A 23,718-nucleotide genomic window follows, 5' to 3' on the forward strand; every position below is an offset into this window, starting at 1 on the left:
CGAGAGCTGAGAGGCAAAGGGCAAAGGTTGCCGCAATTGATATCAAAGAATCGGAGACACCGTCGTATGGACCAGCACCGCTTTACGTGTTTCTAGTTGGAGGGAAAGAAAAGGGTCAGGTTACCGTGTTTGCCAGGCCTGTTTCTTTGTGGAAATTGCAATTAGCGCCACACATCTTTTAAATCCGATAGGTATGATTATTTCACTCCCTTCAAATCGAACACTTTTTATCTAAATGCAATTTCCTAGGGCCAAGTGTGATATTGCAAAATATACGAGTGCAATATCGAATGTGATTAGCGCAGCGAAATACTCGAGCTTATAACGTCGGATATAGTCGTTTAGGTATCAAAAGGGTAACGTTACTTCGAACAATCCTTTAAAATTCTATTCAACTTTTGAATTGGAATGTTTTTCGTATCTAACATAGAAACAGCATAGATTATTCCCTTTGAGTTGACAAACAACTTTAATGGCATATCGTTAAACGAACGAACCAGTACATTAATTGTACTCTCTCCGATAAATGTATAGAGAATAATCGTACAGAGATTTTCAAAGTTGATTTACTCCTTTCCTATACTCTCTCGTCTACTTTGCTACTTACATTTTATGGTGAATGTAATTGTAATATGAAAGGTTCGTATTTACAGTAGTACTGGTAAATGAAAACGTATGAACCGAGTGTTCATATTGAACCGATTAATTTACGATAAGTGTTCTACCGTTTAATTTACCGAGTAAGAAGTAATATAGAAAAAATGTTCATACCAAAGCGCAAGTCAAGCGAGTGACGAGACGAATGATCCTTTATGTACCTATACATACATACTTATGTACAGTAAGTCTGGTAAAGAAAAGAACGAAAAGGAAAAACGAAGGAGGGATGATTAAGATCGACACGTTAGATTCTAGGTTCACCGTAAATGATACAATTTTTCATACCGTAAAGTAGATAGAATGTAACGCGATATTGTTTAAATGTTTTCATTGGAAACTTAAGGGTATGTGAATAATAATAAGTGAATGAAACTCGCCTGATCTGCGCTTAACTGCCATCGACTGTGAACACGGTATGCGTAGAAAATAAAATAGGAATAACATTCATAAGCTTGACGTTTAAAAAGTTCTTAATATTAGTTGAGATTGGTGTGTGGTTGTGCCCAATGTGAATAATTCAAGTACGATTCAGTTATTCCGTGGAAATTAGATTTTTATAAAAAACAGATGACTCTTAATGGAATTTCGCGGATAATCGCGAACCAGCTATAGGATAGAATCTAAGAAAACTAAAACGGAGACAATTGTGTCGATCTTTCTTTGAAATTTCGTCGCGAAGGAAACGCATCTTTAATGCGCGAAACAATCGTGAACAAAGAGGAAAATTGTGTTCCAAAGTTATTCTATCGAATATCGTCAACTCTTTACGTCGATCAAATAAAATCAGCAAAGTCTCCGCTATGACTGTATTTGTAATGGTCTTCTTCCGATATTCTTTACTAGTTCCGATAGACAGTACTTAATATCTATATCGTAAGCGGAAGAAGTAAGATGGGAGGTCTCTTGTTCGTGTAGAGTTTTTATGCCCACAAAGGCCCAATACATGTAATCCATCCATATAGTAGGAAAGGTGAACGTGGAACCTCGCAGGCTGAATATTGAAATATCATTTTTAATTATTCGATCCTTCGATGCTCGTTTGTGCAATAAATAAATCATTTCACTAGGTAGAATTTTATAAAATATCCAAGCTGTATCTGTTTAAAGGGCGCGTGCAATGTGTGTAGACACGTGTAAGTATACCCTTCGTTCTTTTAAATACCCTATTTGATGAAAATATCTAATAATATTCAGCTAGAGGCCACAAGCACCGGGGAAAAAAGAAATCAACGTTTTCTATTCTATAGCGCTAGTCAAGTTTACATCTCGGTGTACAAACGTTAAGGCAAATGTTTCGTGATGTCGCTTCTTCCCTAGAATCCCTTAGCCTAGTATGTACTATTTCTTCATTTTCTGATTGTACCTACCACTTGTACAGTATTGTCTGTGACCCTTTCTACGTTTTACGCTTAATCGCTCCCATAATCTCGACCATCTTCGCGTAGTTGGCGATCATAGTTAGTCATAATTAGTAATTAGTAACTATACATACTACTGTACCACCTTCGAATTTTCGATTAACTCATACGTTCCACATTCAAGATAACTTTGAAAATTTTCATACGGCGCGCGTACAATTGAGTTTAACCAGTTGAAACGTTTTGCAATTCGAACTGAAAGTGAAAGCGAATCAGCTTACTATTGTTTTACGTTCTTCTAAGTATGCATAACGCAATCTGATAGTCAATTATAACCGTGTCAGTAAATATGTCCGTTGCCAAATATACTTCTCTTTAGAATATCATGCCTCGTAATCGAGAAATTCAGAGTATAAGCTCGAAGACGTGGGTCAAACGAGAATAAAAAGACTAACAGTGTAGCTGATTTGAGTGCCTGTAATTTATGCAAATATATGCATTTCATATTTTTCTGGACACGAACGATTTTTCGGAAAATATTCGCCATGTTATCTTCTGGCTTATGCTTCCCTTCAACGTTATCGATGGCTATGTGTCGTACAAACGGGCCGAGTGGAAATATAATACATTTAAAGAGGCGGTATTATATAATACAATGTCGATGAAAGGAGAATAAATCGCGTCTTGTTCCAGTGGAGTTTCATATCACAGAATGCAGTATTTTTTCAACGAGTCAGCCTTAAAATCCATACTCTCATTTTTCTATGTTAAATGTCACGCAATATATGTATATTACATGTATGTACATGTATTTATATACTTATCTCTATTTAAAGGGATAGTACGAAATGAACACCATTTTGTAAACGTGGTGATGATACAAATGTCCTTCCATTTACTAACATCTGTCCAACATAAAAAAACTTTCTTCCCTACTGAGACTCGGGTCAATAATCAAACGTTCTGATCACTTGTCTAAGAAGTTAATTGCGCGTAATTTCCTTAATACAAGTAGTACATACTTTACTACAGAACAGGGAGCTTGTTCTTGTCGAATATCTTCTGCCATATATTATCGCAAAATGAACCCATTCACGAAGGAAGTTGCATTGGAGAATAATTTTATAACGCGATCACGAACCAATAGAGTCGTTGAGTCACCAACTCACCTGTAAACACTTGAAAGTTATAGATACTTTGTTCGCGTTGTAATTGGTTCACTTTTGGTCAGACATTTGGAACGCGTTTACTGCGTTAAGAATTTTTACAAACATCAAACACTTGTTGGTCTATCGAAGAGGCAGTCCTTTCTTTTGCAGACTGTCGTTTTATTTAGAATTCTTTATCTAGAATTCGATCGTTCGTCCTGAGGCATTTCTATGGAGAAACGACAAAATATCCCTAGGATATTGCGCGCGTAAATATCCCGCCAATTTAGTCGTTCATGGCGGAGTGAGTGAAAACGTGTTGTTGGTGCATCGTATTTTTTACGAATATTTTGTAATTCTCGAGTCCGATGTGTTCAAAAACTTTTGTACACCCTGCATCATTTTTATTCATTTTATTTAATTATATATAATATTTTCGTGAGTGAACATGGATAAAGACAGTTGTCCAATAACGTGTTCTGTTACGATCGAATGGACAAATTCTCAAGGTTCGATGCTAAAGAAGTCAAATCATAGGACAGCATCGTTACGTTTAATTCGAAATAATTTTCGTGAAATGTTTGTGGAAGTGTGTGCAGAAAAATCGAATGCAACGACAAAGCTATCGTTGAAATCTATCTCGGTTTTTAACAAATTTATGACCGAAGGAAAAGCTACCATTATATTTAAGAAAGAAAATTGTACGTTATTCTTATCGAATGCACCGACAGCTCAGTTGATTAACTTTTTGAAAACGATATACGTTAAAGTGACAGGCCAATCGGAGCAGGCGGGAAAAAATCTTTTGAAAGAAAAACTACTTTCTGACAAATCGTTGGGTGGTGTGCAAGAAATTAGTCCTGCAACAAGTACAGAAACTAATAAAGCTAAAGAAAAGGCTATCAATGTGTCGCGTGCAACGATTACGACACCATCCCCTAGCGCGACAAGGAAGAGAAAACGAACCGATGAAAATACATCGAAGCCGCCCACAGCGAAGAAACTTTACGAAAATCCGACTACAGGACAGATTAGCGAAGAACAAGCAAAAATTCTGCAGACAATCCTTAATGGGAAAAACGTATTTTTTACTGGCAGTGCAGGCACCGGAAAATCGTTCCTATTGAAAAAAATAATAGCAGCCCTCCCTCCCGACGTGACAACTGCTACAGCAAGTACCGGTGTAGCGGCGTGTCATATAGGCGGAATAACTTTGCATCAGTTCGCGGGAATTGGACTGGGAACCGCGAATTTAGAAAGATGCTATCAGATGGCTTCTCGTAACGCTATTCAATGGAGAAGAACGAAACATTTGATCATTGACGAAATTTCTATGGTCGACGGAGAATATTTTGACAAGATCGAAGCAGTGGCCAGACACATTCGTAAAAATGAACGACCATTCGGCGGAATACAATTGATACTATGCGGAGACTTTTTCCAATTACCTCCTATCTCCACAAAAGACAGAAAGGCAAATTTCTGTTTCAATAGTAATATGTGGGAAAAGTGTGTACATTATAATTTTGAGTTACAAACTGTTTACAGGCAAAGGGACCCTAAGTTTATCAGTATTTTAAATAATATCAGAATAGGTAGAGTTACAGATGAAATTACAGAAATTCTTAAAGCTACGGCTAAACAAAAAATAGAGAACAATGGTATTTTAGCAACAAGACTTTGTTCTCACGTGAAAGAAGCTGAAGAGATCAATGAATTTCAACTGAACGAATTAAAGGGTGAGCAGAAAATTTATATGGCTCAAGATTCTGATCAAGGAATGACTACAGTATTAAATCAACAATTAAACGTTCCTAGTAAATTAATATTGAAAGTAGGTTGTCAAGTAATGTTGTTGAAAAATATAAATGTTTCCAATAGTTTGGTAAATGGAGCAAGGGGTATAGTCACTAAATTTCAAGGCAGTGTACCGGTAGTTCAATTTAAATCAGGTGCACCGTATCCTGCAAAGCTAGAGAAATTTCATTTAAAAACAAACACAGGAACTGTTCTTTATAGAAAGCAGATCCCGTTAAAATTGGCATGGGCTTTCTCCATTCATAAAAGTCAAGGCTTAACTTTAGACTGTGTTGAAATGTGCCTTGCCAGAGTCTTCGATGCCGGTCAGTCGTATGTAGCCCTTTCAAGGGCGCAAAGCCTGCAATCTTTGCGGGTTCTAGATTTTAACACTCAACAAGTATGGGCTCATTCTGATGTGCTGACATTTTATAAGAAATTTAGAAGGAACGTACAAGAAATGGAAATGATCCGTTTAGGAGGAAAGCCGAAGGTCTATATTTCGTAAAATTTGTTCGGTATCGATCGATAGACTTACAAAAGATATGTATTATTGAGAGAATTAAAGATGAACAATGGATGTTTTCTGCTAGTTTATTAAAAACAGTAAAATCTCTGAATTTCGTTGTAAATATAATTATGATAACAAAGCATAGATATATTTATTTATTTCTTCTTTTTACAAATGTTACAAAGTCACACGTTTAAATAATTCTATTTACCTGTCAGTAATCGTCAACAGTGATCTCTATCGGTGGTATATAGCGCCAAGTATGTCCAGCATTAATCAATTCCGAGCAAAGTACTGGCGTATTTGGAGCTGACTCTTTACTACTACATTGAATATCTATTTTGTATTGTCCGGCTGTGAAGAACACTACACGACATTCGTGATAAACTCTTCCATACTCCTGTAACTAAAAATAAAAGAGAATAACAACTAAGCGCAGGGGATTTATTACGATATTTCGATCGTTCGAGTAACTTACTGCTGGAAGCATGACTTTATTCGCACCAGCGATGGATAATCTCGTTTCTAGTTGATAATTATTCACACCATTATGGTGATCTTGGTAAAAATTGATGGACAACATAAGATCACTCAACGGATGTTCCAAGGCGTTGCATATACCTATTCCAACGCTAACGCATTCCCCTAAGCTACACGTAAGTTCTTCTTGTGCCTTTACAATTGTATCGTTTATTTTAATCTCTGCAAGGCGATTGTTGGCGATTGTTATTCATATCAGACGTGAGTGAAAATTACTTGTACGGTGATTATTTCAACATACCCCATTGTAAGGGACTCATCCTGACAAGGTCTAACATGTCTTGAGTAAGAGTAATGCCAGAAAGTGTTGCTTTACCGATCAATTCCGTGCCTAATAATTGCCAGCGTAAATCGACCAGCGAGGCAATGTGTTCGGAACAAACTTTTTGAAGTTCCCCGATATCACCAGCCCCGTTTAACTGCCAAACAAAATGCGAAGAAAATACGACAAAGTTTTGGTAGTTGCGGTAAGTACGGCTAAAGATTCGTTATTACCATAGATAATTTATTAAGCGGGCATCGATCAACTGGCACAGGAATTCTACACGGCTCTTTACCCTCCATGTATATACATTTAGTTTCCGTGTAATGCAATTCCATTTCGTGATTGGTCATATTTGTTAAATCTAGCACGAGATAAAATTGCGACGGCCTGAAAATGTATATATGTGCGTGTATCGAAACTGCGAAGTACACGATAAAAAAAATACTGCTCTGCCGTTTGTCACTTACGTTTCAGCTGGAAGTACATCCCAGTTTGTAATCTGTACACTTGGCAACATCTCGATCGTTACGAAAACCGATGAAATACGACAGTAACCTGCTGCTAGGCCAGCACCACCTGAGTATTTGATTTTTAAGTGTCCCTCGACAACGTTCGAGGTATGCAATGGAACGGCAAGTTTCGATAAACGCGAACTTGGCAAGGAAGAATGTCCGGAATGAGAACTTAAGCCCGATCTAAACGAGGAAGTCAATTCGGATTGTCTCTTTGTGTGTGACGGAGAACTTAATCTAGATGGTAACGAACTGTACCCTGAATGAGACATTAAACTGCTCGGCTGACTAAGATACGTACTGCTGCTGATATCTAGAAGGCGTTTAAAACAAAAACATCACGGTCAATTGAAATTTTATTTTCATAAACAAAAGATAGTTGATATTACCGTTTCGATAAGTGGGTGCTATAAAATCTGTAGCCGCGTATAAATACAAGGTAAGACTCGCATTAGCGCCAGGCTGCAAAGGTAATTGTGCCATGAAATTTTCATCGTTCCATTTAAAGATTTTACCCTCGGTTGTTGCGTCTAATGTAGATTGCACCGATAATTCGATCGTTTCGATAGGAACTTGGCCGCTATTTGTAATTGTTACGGTACATTCGGCACTACAACGTACGGTAAGTTGCTATTACGTTTCGTTCGAAAAGAAAAAGATCGAGACTATACCTGTGCGTGTGTGAGAGAGATTAGCATGTACCTTTCACCACCGTACAACGATATACTTGCACTAGTTACTATATTTTCTCCAGAGCTGAAGCTCGCAGTTTGTGGTAAACTTGTAGCCACTTCTATCCTTGGTAATGCGGGAACTACCTCGACGGTATACTGAGAATGAACCATTCCCTCCATATATCTTAATCTACAGTTTGATTTCACCCCTAATGTGTGCGTACTAAAACCAAGAATCTCTAAATCTCCAATTTCTTTAGGCCTGCCCGCTAATGTTACTGCAATTGGTCCAGACTCGGCAGGAAGTATAATACTTTCAGGAATTGATTCGAACACTACACCATTCGTAAGAAGTCTCATGTTGGAAACGTGAAGTTCAAACGGCAGGGGATTTACAAGTTGCATCGATACTTCGCAGATATCACCCTCTACCCATAAATAATCTGTAACCATTTTTGTTCGTTGCTATAGGAAAACCATATGTATGTATCTAGTTTTGTAGAAAATATCTAATTGACGACGATGCATAAACCTACCAACTTTACTTTTCGATATATTCTTTCTCTCTAACGATCCAAAATTAATCGGTGTGAATAAAAACGGACCATGATCCTCCTTGATTCTTTCGATCTTTTGTGGCTGAAGATGCGGTTGCATATTTTTCAAAATAAACGACTTGGTTTTTGGAATATTCGTTAAATTAGCTGGCGGTATAACTGTACCCGAGTCTAGAACCTATCGGAAAAATTTCACTCAATTCTCAAGTTCTGTGAATGCGGCGGTGCCCCGCCAACGTAACATTTTCGCAAAACTTACCAGAGGTACGGGAGCACCTTCGCATTGTTGAGATACGTTTTGCAGTTGCAAAGCAGTTTCTTTACGGTCGTTAGGTGTTAAATAATTATACATTGTCTGAAGTAAAAATGTCATGTGTCTGGTTGCTAACGCTGGATTACCCATGCGATTAGCCGCGGTAACAAGTTCATTTATTACTTGAATTTGAATAACTGGCCAACCTCTATGACTATCTGTACAGATGAACTATCCCTTAACATCTACACTTGTTATAACACCGTGAAAAATTTCAACATTCCATTAAAAAACTTTACCGGGAGACATGTCAACAGGGTCTAAAGACAATTTAAATCCAGAAGTAGCTTGTAGCATTAAATTATAACACTGTTGCCAATCTGGATTAGGATTATTTTGAGATACATGCCTTGTAGCAGCAAATCTCAAGAAAAAAGATGCTTTTCTTACAAAACCAAAGCTTGTATATAAATCTGACAATGTAGTGAACCGATCGATCTAAAATTTGTCACATAGTTACTTGTTGTACACCTGTGTGAGCATTAAAAAATTAAGAGCATTCTTTCTCCCAGATAAATTACATACTTTTTCTTGTTCGCTTAATGGCAAATTTATGAGTATAACATTATTTAAATACGAAGCAGCTTGTAAAGTACAATTTTGTTCTATTGAAATTCTTGTAGCTTTAAAGCTAGCTTCTGTCTCAATTATTCCAGCGTACTGATATTTACTATAATGAACTATTGCCTCGCGATATTTTTTCGATATCTCTTCAGGTAGCAAAATATGTGGCATATTACTCTTCACCAGCTCTATTGCCGGTGGTGATGGTAATGTAGCCACAGCTTGTGAACCCCTTCTGAATACAATTGGTTAATTATCAACTCAACTACTTGTCTAAAGAGACAAACCTCTGATACGTACCTCTGTTTACCTGGACTTCCTTCTTGAAGAGAAGAATTTCTTTGCAATGGAAGACTTCTACACATATTTGGATACAACACTAAAGCAGATGCAGCACATAAACCTTCGAATGCTGCTCCTAGCCATAGCCAATCGTTAACAGCTTGTAACACACTAGCTGCAGAATTGTAATTGCTTAATGCATCTGCTGGAAGTCCAGCTTGAAGACATAAATCACCTAAATGTTTTGTCATACGACCTACGCATCTTTTTCTGTTATTTCTGGACTCGAGATCTAGTCCTATGAAATCCTTTTTCTCAAAAGGTGCTAACAAAAGTGAAACCCTGTCTATTTTTTCTCTGGATCTTTCTAATCTCTTGGATTCTAAAATCCAAAAGAGGGAATAAAGGCATTCCATAATATGAGCCTCAAGATCAGGGCATGTCTCATCTATATAAAACACAGCTCTAGTTTTGAAGTTTGAAGGTATAGTAAACGATGCCGGTGGTTCATGAGCACTATTTGATTCCAATGGCCCGAAAAGTAGAGCACGCGAATCGTATAATGTTGCAGTGTACTTCACTTTCAAAGTTTCATGCACTCTACACAACTCGTTTAGCTCTGCTTGATTGTCATATTTGCCAAAAGTAATTAACCCCAATAATTTCCTGTGCGTTTGGAAATCTCCCCAATCGTTATTTTCAACAGGATGCTCTCTAACAAATCTGGCAAGGATTTCACGTGTACCACCGGTAGAATCGGACACACTGAATCTACTACCTGCTTTGACGATTCGTTCACATAACCTTGTTACAGTTTTTTGTTTTATTTGCGTTCCAATGGGTCTCAGAAGCAGAAGCAACGCAGCATGATCGTGAGCAGTTTGCTCGTAATCAGGATGAGACATCTTGTTGTCGGGTACCGGACTCGACAAGATAACGCTGATAGCCGAGCGCATTTATATCACTCACTTACTTAATGGTACTTTACGGTACCTAGGCTCGCATAAATGGTTGCTTTTACCGCAGTACGAAACATATATAACAAATCTTTAACCCGATAATTAAGAGCTTCGTTCATGATAATACTACTTGATATAACACTTCACATTCTTAATAATTCTTGTGCTATACTAGTAGCAGAATTGACAAATAAAACAAAAACTGCCATGTTTAAAATAGACCAAATGCGCGTGCGTCACCGGAAGTTTAATAGATACTGTTGGGATATTACGTACTTACTTAATACGTTTCGACTAACATTTTTTTTTTTTTAAAACAATGTAAGATAAGATGGATAATCAGGACGTAAGGAATATAAGGTGAAGAATAGCCGTATTTTCAGAATTTATCATTTTACAGATAGGTATATTTTATCTTTATTATCTACATGATCTATATTATTCGAAATTGGCACAACGATTGGCAAACCGACCGCATCAAATGTTTTACTTGCATCAAAAGTGACGATCACATAAAAATTTAACTATAATAAAGTAGTATGCTGCTGTGAAAAGTAAAATAGAAATTCACCAACGAATATAAGAAAATATTTAGAATGTATATAACGTACGTGTACATAATCATGTGTACATATAATGAAGAATAACCACTTACTACGCCCCTAATTAACATGAATACAATTCACTAACATAAGATTTTATAAATAATCATTAATTTGTTTTATAAAAAGACAACGATGATATATAATTTTCTTATTTAAATAACAAAGTCAGCCTAGACCTAACTATACGATACCAAATAATTATATTGTAAATAATAGACATGGAAATATATACGTATTAGTATTGTGCAAAGATAAAAATCCGTTTGAACGTATTTCGGTGTATATATAGTTATTGTACATGTGGAAAATGGCAAAAAATCTCAACTGCCTTTACTATTAAAAGTTTACTTAAAAAAATAAAACAACTTTTGCAAAGATATTACTTAAATTTTTTGCGAATACTGTGAATATAAACGCGGTACTATACCTGGTTGATGTATGGTAGATCGATCTATGGTCTATCGATAAATTACAGAAAATTGCGTTGTAGATGTTCAAAATAATAAAGTATGTAATCAATCTGAAATTTCGAACATTATGTTTTTAAACATCTGGTGCACAGAATCATTGCACAGAATGATCCATCAAATTTTTCAATAAACTGGTATTCATTCTAAAAAAAAAAATTGCTTCGTTTAAAAGTTTGTAATGTCGTAAGATTAGGCATAATATTAGATATTGGCATAAACGTACTTTTTAACCATATGGTCATAGATGTACGACGGAATAATCGTTACTGTGATTATGTTTCCACCACTTTCAATCAAGCTGGTGATTTCCTTATCTTTCAATCCTATAACATTCTGAACAATTTCGTGAGATAATATTGATATTTTGTCAAATTCATCGATTGCGTTAAATAATAAATTGTGGAAATCGTATTATACCTTGCCTTCAACTTCTAATATTTGATGATCGGTTAAAAGTCCGTTTCTCGCAGCAGAAGAATTTTTCATTAAAGCGGTTATCTTTCCATTTTTAAACTGAAATCCAATATATCCCGTACTATCTTTGTGCATCGTTATTGTGCGTTCGAATGGTCTGAAATCGATAAAATGGGATAATATTGGTTAATAATATCGAAGAAACGAACCTGATTTTTCTTACAAATTTAATCAATATAAACCGGCTAACCTGTCCCTTACTACTACCCTAATACCGTTCACATTAGCATTTCGCAACATTTTATGAACTTGTTCCATCTCGTAACCGGCAACGGAAACTTCGTTGATACTTAAAATTTGGTCTCCGAATCGCAATCCAGCAAGTGCAGCAGGTGAATTTTGACTTACCAGGCATACAAAAATACCCTGATTCACAGAATGAACCCTCAAACCAATTTTACCGTTTTTATCTTTGCATAGTATTAGCTATAAAAATAGAAGGAAAGTATTATCCTAGTAAGTGTTGTGTACTTCTTTCTTAGAGTATGTTACAGTAGCATACAGATACAGAAAATCATGGATTTACCTCTCTTATACCATTTGTAACTTGTGCTCTCTGTAATCCTAAAGATTGTCCAGACAATGGTGCAACCATCATACCTGCTAAAGGACCTGAAGCTGTTGGTATACTTACAGTCATCTGAAATGAAATTTAGGTGTTTCCTGTTTCATTTACAGTACTGCAGTAAGTTACCTTCTATTACTTACAGCACGATTTACAATAGAATATTCTGGCATATTTTGTGCTATCACATCTTCCGTAAGCTCCAACCCCATATATTCTCCTAACGAGGGATATAGTGGTCCAGAAAGAGAATCATAAGCAGGAGCAGATGGATCAGTTTGTTTCTTCTGCATAGTTAGAGTATGTGGTGGTATATGTGCTTCTGCCTGCAGTTGAGCCTATACAATATGTAGATCAGTTAGGAAGTTTCAGAAGAGAGAAAATTAATATCGATAATTGTATAGTTAGAGATAAAGTTCTGTCCTACCTTCATCATGTGATCCACCTTTAAATCTTCGAGAGTTGGATATAAAGACATTTTGAATGGATTTTTCTGAAAGTAAATTGCTCTATGTAAAGTATATATCATTACCGAAGCATTTATTAACAGTTATGGAATGTGTTTTTGGTGAAAAAGTAATAAAATGGACAAGGGTGTTGAATTATTTATTAAAATTTATAATATAAATATCATAAAGAAAATTAGGAAGAGGTGTATAAAAGGAAAATGTTCAGTGCTAATTTTACTATTATAACGCAACTGCTGATCAATTGCATACCGATGTGACGAATGTGCCGGATATCTAAGAACTGTTGCACAAATATTTGTATTAAAAAATAAGTTGAAGAATTATACCTTTGAAAGGAAGAGCAATAAAACGCGACACCTGTATCGATATATATTAATTCTTTTCCTTGAAGTTGCGCACTATTTGTGTAAAAAAATATCAAATCACACGTCTATATCGTCACAAGAGATACTTAAAGTAGCATTGATAAGCCACAAATGATGAACAATACAGCCCCCCACTACTGGCTAGTGTTAACGTCAATTCTGTTAGAACGATTTATCGATTGGTTTAAGTTATTACATATAATGTAATGCCGCAAACAAATGATTGGATCGATGCGACGTGCACGTGCCACTACGTATACCCTTTCTATCTTACGTACCAATGATCTTCCGCATTCCCATAGAACCCCGCGAAAACGTTTCAGTTTAAAAGGTTACTCGTAAAATTTCTCATTTCATCGATATACTTGTACGAATACCTAATAAAGATACATTCTTTTAGAAGGACATACTTCAGCAGACTCACGTTCACAGACTGAGAAACAAGTTTAAAATAATATTTACTACGTTCTGAAAACGTACGTTACGAAACTGTGTAAGTATAAAATCGTACGGAAGAGTAATCGTGTAATTTTTTAAAATATCGATACAAAGTCAGTTTGCATTATTAAACGATTATTAAACGACTGTACTGTACCGTTTACAGAGGGATTTCGCGTTAAAAGGTGAGTTGGAAAAGTTAAGAGAACAACTAGAAAGGAGTTTCTAGTGAAAGAATGGAGAAGCATCGTTGAATTTGTGAGGAAGTAACGCGTTTATTAATTAGGACAGAGAAAAAGGAAGCGGAAGAACCGGAAAACGCGTGAAACGTAGGGATTGGCTTCCACTTGGTTGACAAGTTAAAGATGGAATGAAATAATGGTGGGGGAAATAGAATGCGGTAGGGGAATAGCGGGTCGCCGGCTAATACGTAAGTAGGTAGTATTCAGTGGTGAGGCCTCCGTGCGGGCCGTGGTGAACCAACAGGTGTTGTCGGGCTTGGCAATCGTGCTACCGGTTCCCAGTTCATTTTCTGCTAGTGTTTACATCGGCACCTTTCACTCACAAATATACGCCGAGTTAGCTCACGATATACTTGGCGCGAAGAAAACGTAATATGATGTCGGAGACCGTTGTGACGATGGACGGTACCAGCAACAACGCCAGCAACAATCCTCGACAGGTGCCTACCGTGAAGACGGAACCGGTTCAACCAAACCCTCTAACAAACATTACGTTGAACGTGCCCTACTTCAGAACGATACCCGGTATCATTAAACTCGTGCAGCTGGTGAGTAACGATCCCTCTATCGATCCTTGTCCTTAAAACTTTTTCCTATTACAATATCGACCACCAGAGTTACAATTCTGAAAACGTTTTCACGATAACACAACGGTCAACTGCCGACCAGTTGAAAATTGATCACATCTCCAAGCAAGATTAGGGCGCACTGTTTACGTTTATTTTCCAAAGAAAGTTGCGGATTAGGTAGCATTACGTAATGGATCTTGCAGTACATTTATCTCGATAAAAATAGAATCCCGTGTAATAGTAAGGCATTAGTAAGGTAAAAAATGGTAATTTTACGATGAAAGATTGCAGGCATCGTGTTTTACATAATACGGCGGATAGGTTTGTGTAAACGTCTGCACGGTTTTTACATGCTCCGTAAATGGATCTTTCTACTTTGAGATAGGTTTTATTTTTTGCGATGTGGACCGACGTTCGTCATTGTTTTTGGCGCTACGATCCTCTTATATCTTCCACGCGGCATTGTTATTTTAAACACGCATGCTTTGGAGCGTTGCGCAATATTACGTCTGCTAGGGTAAGGGACGTATTTTCGCGTGCGTGCACTATAATCAAGTTTTAGCATCTTTCAAGAAGCACAATCTGCGAAAACACATGTAGAGCTTGGAATCGTATAGTTTCTACCGTGACGTTGAACTTGCAACGGCATAACCGCGTAACGGTAATCTGCTTACGGAACGATTAACAAACTATCCCAATAGATTTCTTCGTTTCTTAATATTGATCGGTGTAAAATTCGCCGTCGAAATCGGAGCGATACCGTTAAGTGATCATCAGCAGTGATCATCAGTAAAGCATCGTTTCTCTTTTGTTCACGCACGTGCAGCCAGAGACACGCCCGTCGCCGTTTCCCCACTTATACTCGCTGGTAAATAAAGAGCGCATTGCTTTCGGTCGATGCAAATAGACAAGCTTTATCAGGACTCTACCAGCAGAACTTGTTTGATAAATAATCGAATAATTTACAAGAGGATTTTCACAGAGCTACGCTGCTGGCCTTCGAGTAGAGCTGTCTTTTAACGTGGAAAATCTCGACGCGGTGACTATGCAACCGTCTGATTGAATTACCAACAGATAGAAATCAAATCCAGCGTGCTATTACTTCACGAGACTCTTGCTGTCCACGAATAGTCCACTGAATCCGCCGATGCACAAGTTTCAAACGAACCACAAGTACACCGAAACCGTACCGGACGATCTTAACGATTGCAAGTTTTTGGAAAGGAATAACTTAACAGGATAGAGGCTTTCCTCTAAGGCTACACCAAGTATCTATCGTATTATACATACACGATATCAAGTACCTGTATGTATTATACAATGTAAAGAGGAAGAACCGGTTTTTACTAAATGTGTGCACGATGATCGTGCATGATCGACGAAAGACTTGGAACGATTCCCGGTCGGTGGCATAGTTTCGATGCGCTCGACACACGTCCCTACGAACTAGACACACGTTCGATGACCATACATGTTCATCCCGATGACCGGGACCATACGTGGCGTCCCACATACTCAGAGTTCCATCCTACTGCCATACGTCGAGGCCGCACCAACGGTATCGAAACGACGATTCATTAAGAATTCAAGCTGTCCTTGACTTTTTCTCGATAATTTTCGTTCCTCTACGACCAATCTACCGCTAATAAAAGTCCACGTGTACCACGTTGGAATGGATGCTCAAGTATCCACGTACCTACCGCGTAATCCTCATACGCGCCGTTCTTATCTATCCTTATCTTTTCGTAAGTCTGTTTACGCCGTTGTGTTGCACGGTATGTAAATCGGAATCCGTCGATACGCATAGTGTCGTTCGTCATACTTATTCTCGTGTATAGACGTTACGTTACCCGCTAACTGAATGAATCCAGTATTTCTCAAGGTCACCGATTCCATACAACCTGTGACATTTCTCTAGCGTTCGTAAAGTATTTTTACAAAAGTGCACGCGACGCGAGCGTAAGTCCACGGCCAAGAAAAGAATCTCGCATCGCAACAATGCACCTACTCGAACGAGAAGGAGAATTGACTTCTGTTCGATTAAGCGTGAGAAGAAAAGGCGGGAAAAGGTCGCACTGTTAAGGTCTCGACGCGTATTTGTAGAATGAAGTGTCACCGATACCGTTGCTGGCCCCGCCAAGATAAGTGTTCCTCGGCCTATATAGTATGTACATACATACCTACGCAGCGCGATGTCTTTGGACAAGGCGAATTTCAGCGTGCAGCCGCGCTGAGCAAAGATGAACATCAAGAGGAATTACGCAACGTGGATTATCGCGACGAGCGACGGTTGCCGCATCGTAGCGCCACGAGTTTCTATGGTGTGTAGGCTGTTCATGAGGCATATCGGCTGGTGCAACAAGTTATGCACCACGGTAATCGCACGCAAGCACCTTATACGCAAGGACAAGCCGCGCCTCGCAGCGCCAATTGCTAGTAGAGTTTATTTCACGGTATACATATTCGACGGAATAAAACCAGTCGATTAGATTAGACCGTGAATCATCTTATCGTGATATTCTTTCACCGTTCGATCGCTCTCCGCTCCAATTTCATTTGTTATTGTCCTCGAGAATTTCCAAAAAATTTCGACTTGTTATCGTCACTTTCTTCGAACGTTACACCGCGTGGGTAGATAGATGATTGTTATTCGCGTTATTAGTCATCCCTCATTTTTGTCCGGTCCTCGCGAAATGACGCAACCGTATCAAGATGAAAATTAGAACCTCTGAATGGTCTCGATTACGAGTACGTACTTTGTACCTAACGATACGCAAAAAGGATTTCATGTTTTACATAATTTCTCCACTACGTTCGCGTACTAACTAACGTACCTACTTACATAGCAATACGTCAATGCTAAATCTGTAACCTTATTTAACGCGATTTACATTGCTAATTAAACAGCTATTTCTGTTAACCGTGGTATGTTTCATAGCGATTATACCAGCGAGATAGCGTAGGTTGCCTTGCTGGAACTGTGTAATCGTTCGGTAAATCATAATATTGCACAAATTGATTTGTAGATAAAAAACGGAAGCCTCGAACGATAGCGCTTTAAAGAAAGAAGAAAAAGGAAAGAAATTACAACACCGCTACGAAGTAGCGTAAATCCTGAATACAGTTTGCCAATTTAAATGAGTGGAACGGAACGGGCACGAAACCGTTCAATTTACTAGCAACCGATCGGTGTTTCTTTTTCTCGTGACTCGTGGTTTCCGGTGTTGTCGTTACAAACAATCGAAAGGAAAATTATCCGCTTCTCAGAATTCAGCTGGTAGATAAAACGGGACAGTCTCGTCACGTTGTCGTCGATTGTAGAAGCATTATTTCTGGAAAGTTAAGATAAAAACGAGGGGCGTCTCGGAGTCATCGCCGTTTTAAGGAATATACTTACGTCACCTTCTCGACGTAACTTTACTATACCTATTTTCATCATCTAGATGGATTATTCGGTGTTTCAAAGTTTATCGTCGATTAATTCTTAATATAATTTGTCGAAGAGTAGGTTGTAACTATGTAGTAGCCACTTACAATTAGTAACCGCGTACGAATAGCGCATGTGGGTCGTAAGGTTTCTCTTCGAGCCTTGTCTCTCATCTACACCGCCGCGCCGGTCTTCGCGTCTTTCACTAATTCTCTCAGCTTCCACTAACTAAGCAGTTTTCTAAGTGCACGGTCGCGACAGCCACGATCGCGTTACACTACGCAGAAATCCTCCTCTTACTCTTGCGAGCAATTTAACCCTTCTTCAATTTCTATCACTTTCATTTCATATCTATTTGATATTTAGTTCGTTTCGTACGCTCGTTTGATTCGATAAACTCAGCTGACCCCGCGACGTTTCAGCGATCCCCGTCCTCGTTTGCTAAACACCGTGAACGAGAGACGATAGCTCGTCGACGACAAGCACCGGGACCGGCTGCCGTTATTTTTAGAAACGATTTGTTTGCTCGAATCTTTTCCTCCTATCGTTGCCCACTCCGATTCTTCTTCGTTCGTGCTAACACTTTAGAAAAGCGAAAACGATTTTCATTGAAACGCAACGGAGCAAAAGCCGCGACGATGTTACGTTTCGTTTCGCTGCTCGTCAATTCCACATCTACGAGTTTAAGTAAATGGAATTGAGACGCATATACCTAACTACGTACGTCACTGCCATCGTTATTACGATGGTTAATGTTATGTATGTATATTAGAAGTGGCATACTTGTAGCGCGACGCGTAGACCATTCCCCCCATGAATAATGTACATGTCCGACCTATATTTTCAACCTGCTATTTATCCAATATAGAATTATCATTCGAGTTATACTTCAATTTCCTGCACGTCTTACTTTTATTCCAACATTCGTCGCTTTTATAAAGAATTTTGCGCGAACGAGGCTCGTCGCTATGTGCTTCCAAGTTTTTTCTATCAGGTATGCGATCTACGCGCATACATTTAGTGCGGAACCGTCGAAAGGTCAGTGGTCCAAGTAGGTATCTACTTTTATTTTAAGATTGATTCGCGTTCCAGAACCACTAAACCGTTCGAGCCGCTGCCACTAATATTAATAACCTGTATGATAATTGCACGGGTTGTCGATCCTAGGAATTCTTAGTTGAACGTTTATCGCGGTCGACGCACGTTTTCAAACGGTGAAAGTAAAATTCTTCCTTCGGTGCAGAGTTCTAGCGTTCCAATCCTTCGCACTTTCGCGCCCGTTCACCCTTTCGTGCATTCCGCTCTTTACTGCCTCTACATTTTCGACGCATTCGCATTTAAATGTTCCTTTACAACGGAGGTCTCTAGGAAGCGAGAAAGTTTGATCGATGCTTGGAAGGTTCGAATAAAGTCGAGATGCCGAGAAAAGGGGTTAAGTATCCGTTCGTTTGGACGCTGGTCGACGAAAATATCGAAAATGTGGAACGCCTGAGACTCGATACGAAGACGCAACGAGAACTGGGTTGTTTGGTCGGCGAACGCGTGTTCCTGGAATACCCGTGGGCGTATGTGCACCGAGATCTTGTCCTCGAGTTCGCTAAACTACCGGATTCGCCATTGTCAGCATATAGGGAGAAGATCGAAGCTTACGAAGCCGACGCCTTCCTCCTCGGCTATTCCTCCACTCGATTAACTTCCGACGAATTCGTGATTTGCCTCAGCGAAGAGGCGGAACGACTTGTTTCACAACGGAACAGAAATATCACTGGTCTTATCTGGCGCAAAGTTATCGGTAAGGTAATAAAAACCGCGAAACCATGGAACTCGTTCAACAGCGGCTCGGAAGTGGACGAAACCTTTGTGAGAAACACGAGGGAGTTGTTCGAAATAGAAATCGTTTTACCCGGAAAAATGTTGGGATTCTCTAGAATATTAGGCGACAGAGGTTCCAACGATTCTAGGGACAGCTACGTGCAACTCGTAAACGTAGACGAAACATTCGAGAACATCGAGCGAAGATGCATTTCTAGAGCTGTTCAAACTAACCTACAACCTCGAGAAACTTTCGTTCAAACGTATCCTGGTTATCCGAAAAATGCGTGGACTCAATACACGTACGAAGACAGTTGCGGTGGCACGTTTGCCGGCGAACCTTGCGAACAAGAGGAGAAGGAAAACCAAAACGAAGAAGAAGAAGAAGAAGAAGAAGAAGAAGAAGAAGAAGAAGAAGAAGAAGAAGAAGAAGAAGATGAAGAGGAAGAAGAACCCAGAGAAAGGACACCTTTGGAATTATTTTTACAAGATCGTTCGCAAGAAATGATCGACGTAATCAAGTACAATGCAGTTGTGAATTTGCACGTAGACGATATTGAAAATTTGTCTGGACGAGAACGCGACATCGAAATGGTCCCCGAGGTGGCGGCGTTCCACCAACAGGTGTCTTTTGCTGATTTTAGTCTGACGGCGAACAAAGCTCTCTCGGACGTTTCTGTACATCCAAAACTGACAGAGTACGTAGCGATTTCATACATCACCGACTCTATTCGAGCTTGGAAAAACGAATTTCAAGCCAGAGTGCTTCTTTGGAAATTAACCGATCCTCTTCGTCCACAGTTCGTCCTCGAGGATCACAGAGAAATTTACTCCGTCTCCTTCTGCCCGTACGCCGAGAATCTCGTGTTAGGAGGCTGTTCCACCGGTCAAGTGATTATTTGGAACATGAAAGATTACCGCGACGACAAAAATATAAAAGTTGGAACGACCACGCGAAACAACTTGCCAGTGTTTCGGCCAGTCGTTGTCTCGGACAAACAACGCTCTCATCGCCTACCTGTTCGAAAGATTCAGTGGATGGATGCCAAGTATAGAATAGAGCCAAATGGGAAGATGACAAAATCATCCATTTCCTCTGATGTACAGTTTCTAACAGCTTCTGCGGATGGTACAGTGGCTGTTTGGAATGTTCCTTCTCGTTTCAACGCAATCAGCATTATCGAGAACGATTCCGAAGAATTATTTCAACCGATTTGCCAGTTAAGAATTGGACCTTCGGAAGATGTACAACACTTCACCCCCTTATGTCTACGTCTTCCGTCCATCGGCGTTCTCCACTCGAACGAGAAAGACTATATGAAGAACTTGTGGATAGGTTGCGCAGAAGGATTGATAGAGTGCAGATGGGAAGGGGAATCGTTGGAGGAAAAATGGTCCGACGTTGTCGAATGCGAGGTGTTGAATCGTTCGTGCGTACACAACGGTCCAGTTGCAGAAATTACACGGTCGCCACACCTTCGAGACGTCCTCCTGACAATTGGTGGACAGGTGTTCGCCATTTGGAAGGACGACTATATGGATTCCCCTTTATTTTCGAGGAGAACTGCTTCTTGGTACGCGACTTGTTGCTGGGCCAACGAACCTGGGGTATTTTTACTCGGTAGCCAAGATGGTAGCCTTGAGATCTGGGATGTAAAGAACGAACCGAATCAGCCGGTATTTTCGAAAATTGTATCGGCCAAATCGATCGTACACTTGACCCTGTTGGAATATCCTCTATTTCCTCTGGAACGTTCAAAGATGATCGGTGTAGGGGATCAAGGTGGATTGTTTCGGGTGTTTAAAGAGCCGGAGATTTTTCGTAGCGAAGACGCGATCGAACGGATGGATTGGTTCGAGGAGTACGTGTGGAGGGAAGTGCGAAGGAAGAATGTTTTTATCAGCTGGCAGAACGATTTTCTCGCTAACGATCCGACCTCGTTAACCAATAGATCAGCTAGGCGTAACAAAGAGCGAAAAAGGGAGACGGAAGAAGCGAGGGAAAGACTGAGGAGAGAACAAGAGGCGCGTTTGAGATTGAAAGAGGAGAAAAGGGCGCGCAGCGCTCCAGTTCCGAAACACGTTGCATGGAAGGCCAAAGAATTCGATAGAATGAAGAACGTTCTTTTGAATAAGAAACATTTCGACCCCGACCAACTCGAAGCAAAGAGATTACCTCTCGTCGTTCTCAAGGCAGAGAGAGAAGCAACGCTGAAGAGAGCACAGGACAAAATTGCACGTCGAGAAGAATATTTTTTAAACGCGGTCTCTTTAGAATTTGCGAACGTTCTGGAGGAAAAGGTGGAAGTTTTAGAATTCGGGGAGTGGATAGAACTTGGAAAATCGGTCGACGATTATATAAAAATATTTACCCAAGTACAACGTACGGCTGATGATGTATCGAAAGAGTAACACGTTAATCCGACGTGTTAAATGTAAATTGAAACACGTTGAGTAAATTGTCAAAGGAATTGAATGAAACGCGTACGCACACATACACGTGTATTTCAATTTGTTTCAGGCACTTGGCATAATATGCATGGCATGTGCATCACCGGCGTGGGTAGGTGCAACCCACTGGTTCTTATTTGTTGCCGTAACAGCCTTTATCGCCACCCTGTTATGGTGCTTCATTTACGTGTTATCTATTCGAGAGGCGCTCAAGTTACCTATCAACTGGATTTTGACGGTAAGGAAAGGAAAATACGATTCGACGAACGCAAGCAACTTGATTTCGTACTAACCAGTCACTCCTTAATTGCAGGAACTTTTGAACACAACGATATTTGCCGTACTTTACATGATCGCTTTCATAGCGCAACTATCCGTTTGGAGCGCGCTGAGCGGGTCGTCTACCTCGAGGAATATAGCAGGAGGGGTAAGAATCCTATTAAATTCGTGTCGATCACACGTGAAATGAAAAGTGCAGAGGTAATTTGAGCACGATAAACATTGAAACTTTTCTGCTGTTTGCGCAGGTATTTGGAATCTTTAACACGGTTGCGTACGCTGCTGGAGCGTATTTCCTGTACGTCGAATGGAGAAGTAGCAACACACAGTGAGGAAAAGCAGAGGTACTCGACAAGATGCCAGGTACCTGAAGAGCACCTACGACGAGGCTACTGCACACCGGTTTTCGCGATCGCTCGTCCCACTGCTGTCCCCAGGCAGCAGGTTCGCGGAGAGATCGATGGGTCGAAGCTAGTCCAACGAGGCCCCTGAACCGATCGTGTGTCGTACCTTAGCTTAACGAGAGACTCTGTAATCTACTACGTGCCTTAAAGACTATACAGACAGTTAGCTGGACGATCGCGCGCTTCCATCACGCTCTTGTTTCGCCATTTGGAATCGCGCGATCGCGCGATCGCGCGTATCAGCGCGGACAATCAGAATGCAAGAAAGAAGAAAATCTATAATCGTTGCGCCCAAGGGACACCCAACAACCCCACTCTCAACGCTGTTTTTTCAATCTTCTCCATCGTACAAAAGACAAAAGAAAAAGAAAACGGTCGATAAAATCCATATTGGATGTACGTCGATCTTCCGAATTTTCAATCGATTATACTATTCGGTAGATACGCGCACCTCGTGCCGAACCTTCCCGTCCAGTTCACTTTTCTAACCGTACCTTTTTCGCACTACCGCGACTTTTTATTTATACACGCATTAGATATATACATCTACATCTATTTTATATACTTAAGTAATATATTTGCACAAATTCAATCCAGTACGTTGTTTTTCCCTTTTCTTTTTTATTTCCCTTCGTTCAGAAGGGAGACACTTACGTGTATAATTCGCACTCGTCGATCTAAACACGATTCGTTGCTACGTAAATCAATGTTTTTCAATACATTGTACTTTTTCTGTACATGCTACCATTGAAATATACATACATATGTTCGTTTTCGATATTGTCTTCGGAATATCTATGTATCTTCGGTTTGCCGATCCGACACCGTTTCATTTCCCGCTGTTCGTTACGATGTCGCAGTTTACACGCGCAGATTTTCAACGGTAGGTATTTCTTTCCCGTTTTATAGCAGAAATAATTCGCAACGTCAACTCTGACGAGAGTACGAACGTTATTGGGTGTACAAATTAATTCGTAGCCTTTGTTTCGTGGATTTGCTATTTATTA

At 39.6% G+C, this 23,718-nt stretch overlaps 5 protein-coding genes across 5 annotated transcripts in view; 3 read left to right on the plus strand and 2 right to left on the minus strand.

Moving 5' to 3' along the window:
- LOC108571352 (host cell factor 2-like) overlaps positions 1-243 on the plus strand; it is a 10,845-nt gene extending 10,602 nt beyond the window's left edge. The window contains exon 9 of the mRNA XM_017933369.1: positions 1-243. This exon is cut by the window's left edge and continues 29 nt beyond it. Coding sequence (XP_017788858.1) covers positions 1-182 — 182 coding nt within the window. The 3' untranslated portion in view covers positions 183-243.
- Positions 244-3,614: 3,371 nt separating this feature from the next.
- On the plus strand, positions 3,615-5,471 carry LOC108571267 (ATP-dependent DNA helicase PIF1). The gene has a single exon (XM_017933266.1). It carries the CDS (start codon positions 3,615-3,617, stop codon positions 5,469-5,471), a length of 1,857 nt encoding a protein of 618 aa, XP_017788755.1.
- Positions 5,472-5,688: 217 nt separating this feature from the next.
- Positions 5,689-10,263, minus strand: LOC108571320 (protein brunelleschi). The gene is made up of 12 exons (XM_017933331.1): positions 9,200-10,263; positions 8,861-9,134; positions 8,575-8,773; positions 8,282-8,493; positions 8,002-8,200; positions 7,494-7,908; positions 7,181-7,401; positions 6,747-7,104; positions 6,510-6,666; positions 6,256-6,433; positions 5,953-6,176; positions 5,689-5,880 (listed from the first exon to the last, which is right to left on the minus strand). The coding sequence occupies exons 1-12, from the start codon at positions 10,135-10,137 to the stop codon at positions 5,689-5,691; spliced, it is 3,567 nt and encodes a 1,188-aa protein (XP_017788820.1). The 5' UTR covers positions 10,138-10,263.
- Positions 10,264-11,025: 762 nt separating this feature from the next.
- LOC108571289 (syntenin-1-like) lies at positions 11,026-18,220 on the minus strand. The gene is made up of 8 exons (XM_017933290.1): positions 17,873-18,220; positions 12,682-12,747; positions 12,398-12,592; positions 12,216-12,329; positions 11,880-12,115; positions 11,633-11,786; positions 11,439-11,548; positions 11,026-11,358 (listed from the first exon to the last, which is right to left on the minus strand). The coding sequence occupies exons 1-8, from the start codon at positions 17,936-17,938 to the stop codon at positions 11,310-11,312; spliced, it is 990 nt and encodes a 329-aa protein (XP_017788779.1). The 5' UTR covers positions 17,939-18,220; the 3' UTR covers positions 11,026-11,309.
- Positions 13,950-23,237, plus strand: LOC108571290. The gene is made up of 4 exons (XM_017933291.1): positions 13,950-14,317; positions 22,099-22,266; positions 22,342-22,455; positions 22,556-23,237. The coding sequence occupies exons 1-4, from the start codon at positions 14,144-14,146 to the stop codon at positions 22,637-22,639; spliced, it is 540 nt and encodes a 179-aa protein (XP_017788780.1). The 5' UTR covers positions 13,950-14,143; the 3' UTR covers positions 22,640-23,237.
- The last annotated feature ends 481 nt before the right edge of the window (positions 23,238-23,718 follow it).

This window comes from Habropoda laboriosa, unplaced genomic scaffold, assembly GCF_001263275.1.
Source record: "Habropoda laboriosa isolate 0110345459 unplaced genomic scaffold, ASM126327v1 scaffold57, whole genome shotgun sequence".
In the NCBI taxonomy this organism is placed as follows: domain Eukaryota; kingdom Metazoa; phylum Arthropoda; class Insecta; order Hymenoptera; family Apidae; genus Habropoda; species Habropoda laboriosa.

Excerpts from the sequence above, each read along its gene's own strand:
- LOC108571290 (XM_017933291.1), top strand. The coding sequence starts at position 14,144 with ATGATGTCGGAGACCGTTGTGACGATGGACGGTACCAGCAACAACGCC. Across the intron at positions 22,267-22,341 it reads CTATCAACTGGATTTTGACG|GAACTTTTGAACACAACGAT; the intron begins GTAAGGAAAGGA and ends CCTTAATTGCAG. Across the intron at positions 22,456-22,555 it reads CGAGGAATATAGCAGGAGGG|GTATTTGGAATCTTTAACAC; the intron begins GTAAGAATCCTA and ends CTGTTTGCGCAG.
- LOC108571267 (XM_017933266.1), top strand. The coding sequence starts at position 3,615 with ATGGATAAAGACAGTTGTCCAATAACGTGTTCTGTTACGATCGAATGG.
- LOC108571289 (XM_017933290.1), bottom strand. The coding sequence starts at position 17,938 with ATGAGAGACAAGGCTCGAAGAGAAACCTTACGACCCACATGCGCTATT. Across the intron at positions 11,787-11,879 it reads AGGGTAGTAGTAAGGGACAG|ACCATTCGAACGCACAATAA; the intron begins GTTAGCCGGTTT and ends TATCGATTTCAG. Across the intron at positions 11,359-11,438 it reads TATGACCATATGGTTAAAAA|AATGAATACCAGTTTATTGA; the intron begins GTACGTTTATGC and ends TTTTTTTTTTAG.
- LOC108571320 (XM_017933331.1), bottom strand. The coding sequence starts at position 10,137 with ATGCGCTCGGCTATCAGCGTTATCTTGTCGAGTCCGGTACCCGACAAC. Across the intron at positions 6,434-6,509 it reads CGCTTAATAAATTATCTATG|TTAAACGGGGCTGGTGATAT; the intron begins GTAATAACGAAT and ends TTTGTTTGGCAG. Across the intron at positions 5,881-5,952 it reads ATAAAGTCATGCTTCCAGCA|TTACAGGAGTATGGAAGAGT; the intron begins GTAAGTTACTCG and ends TTTTATTTTTAG.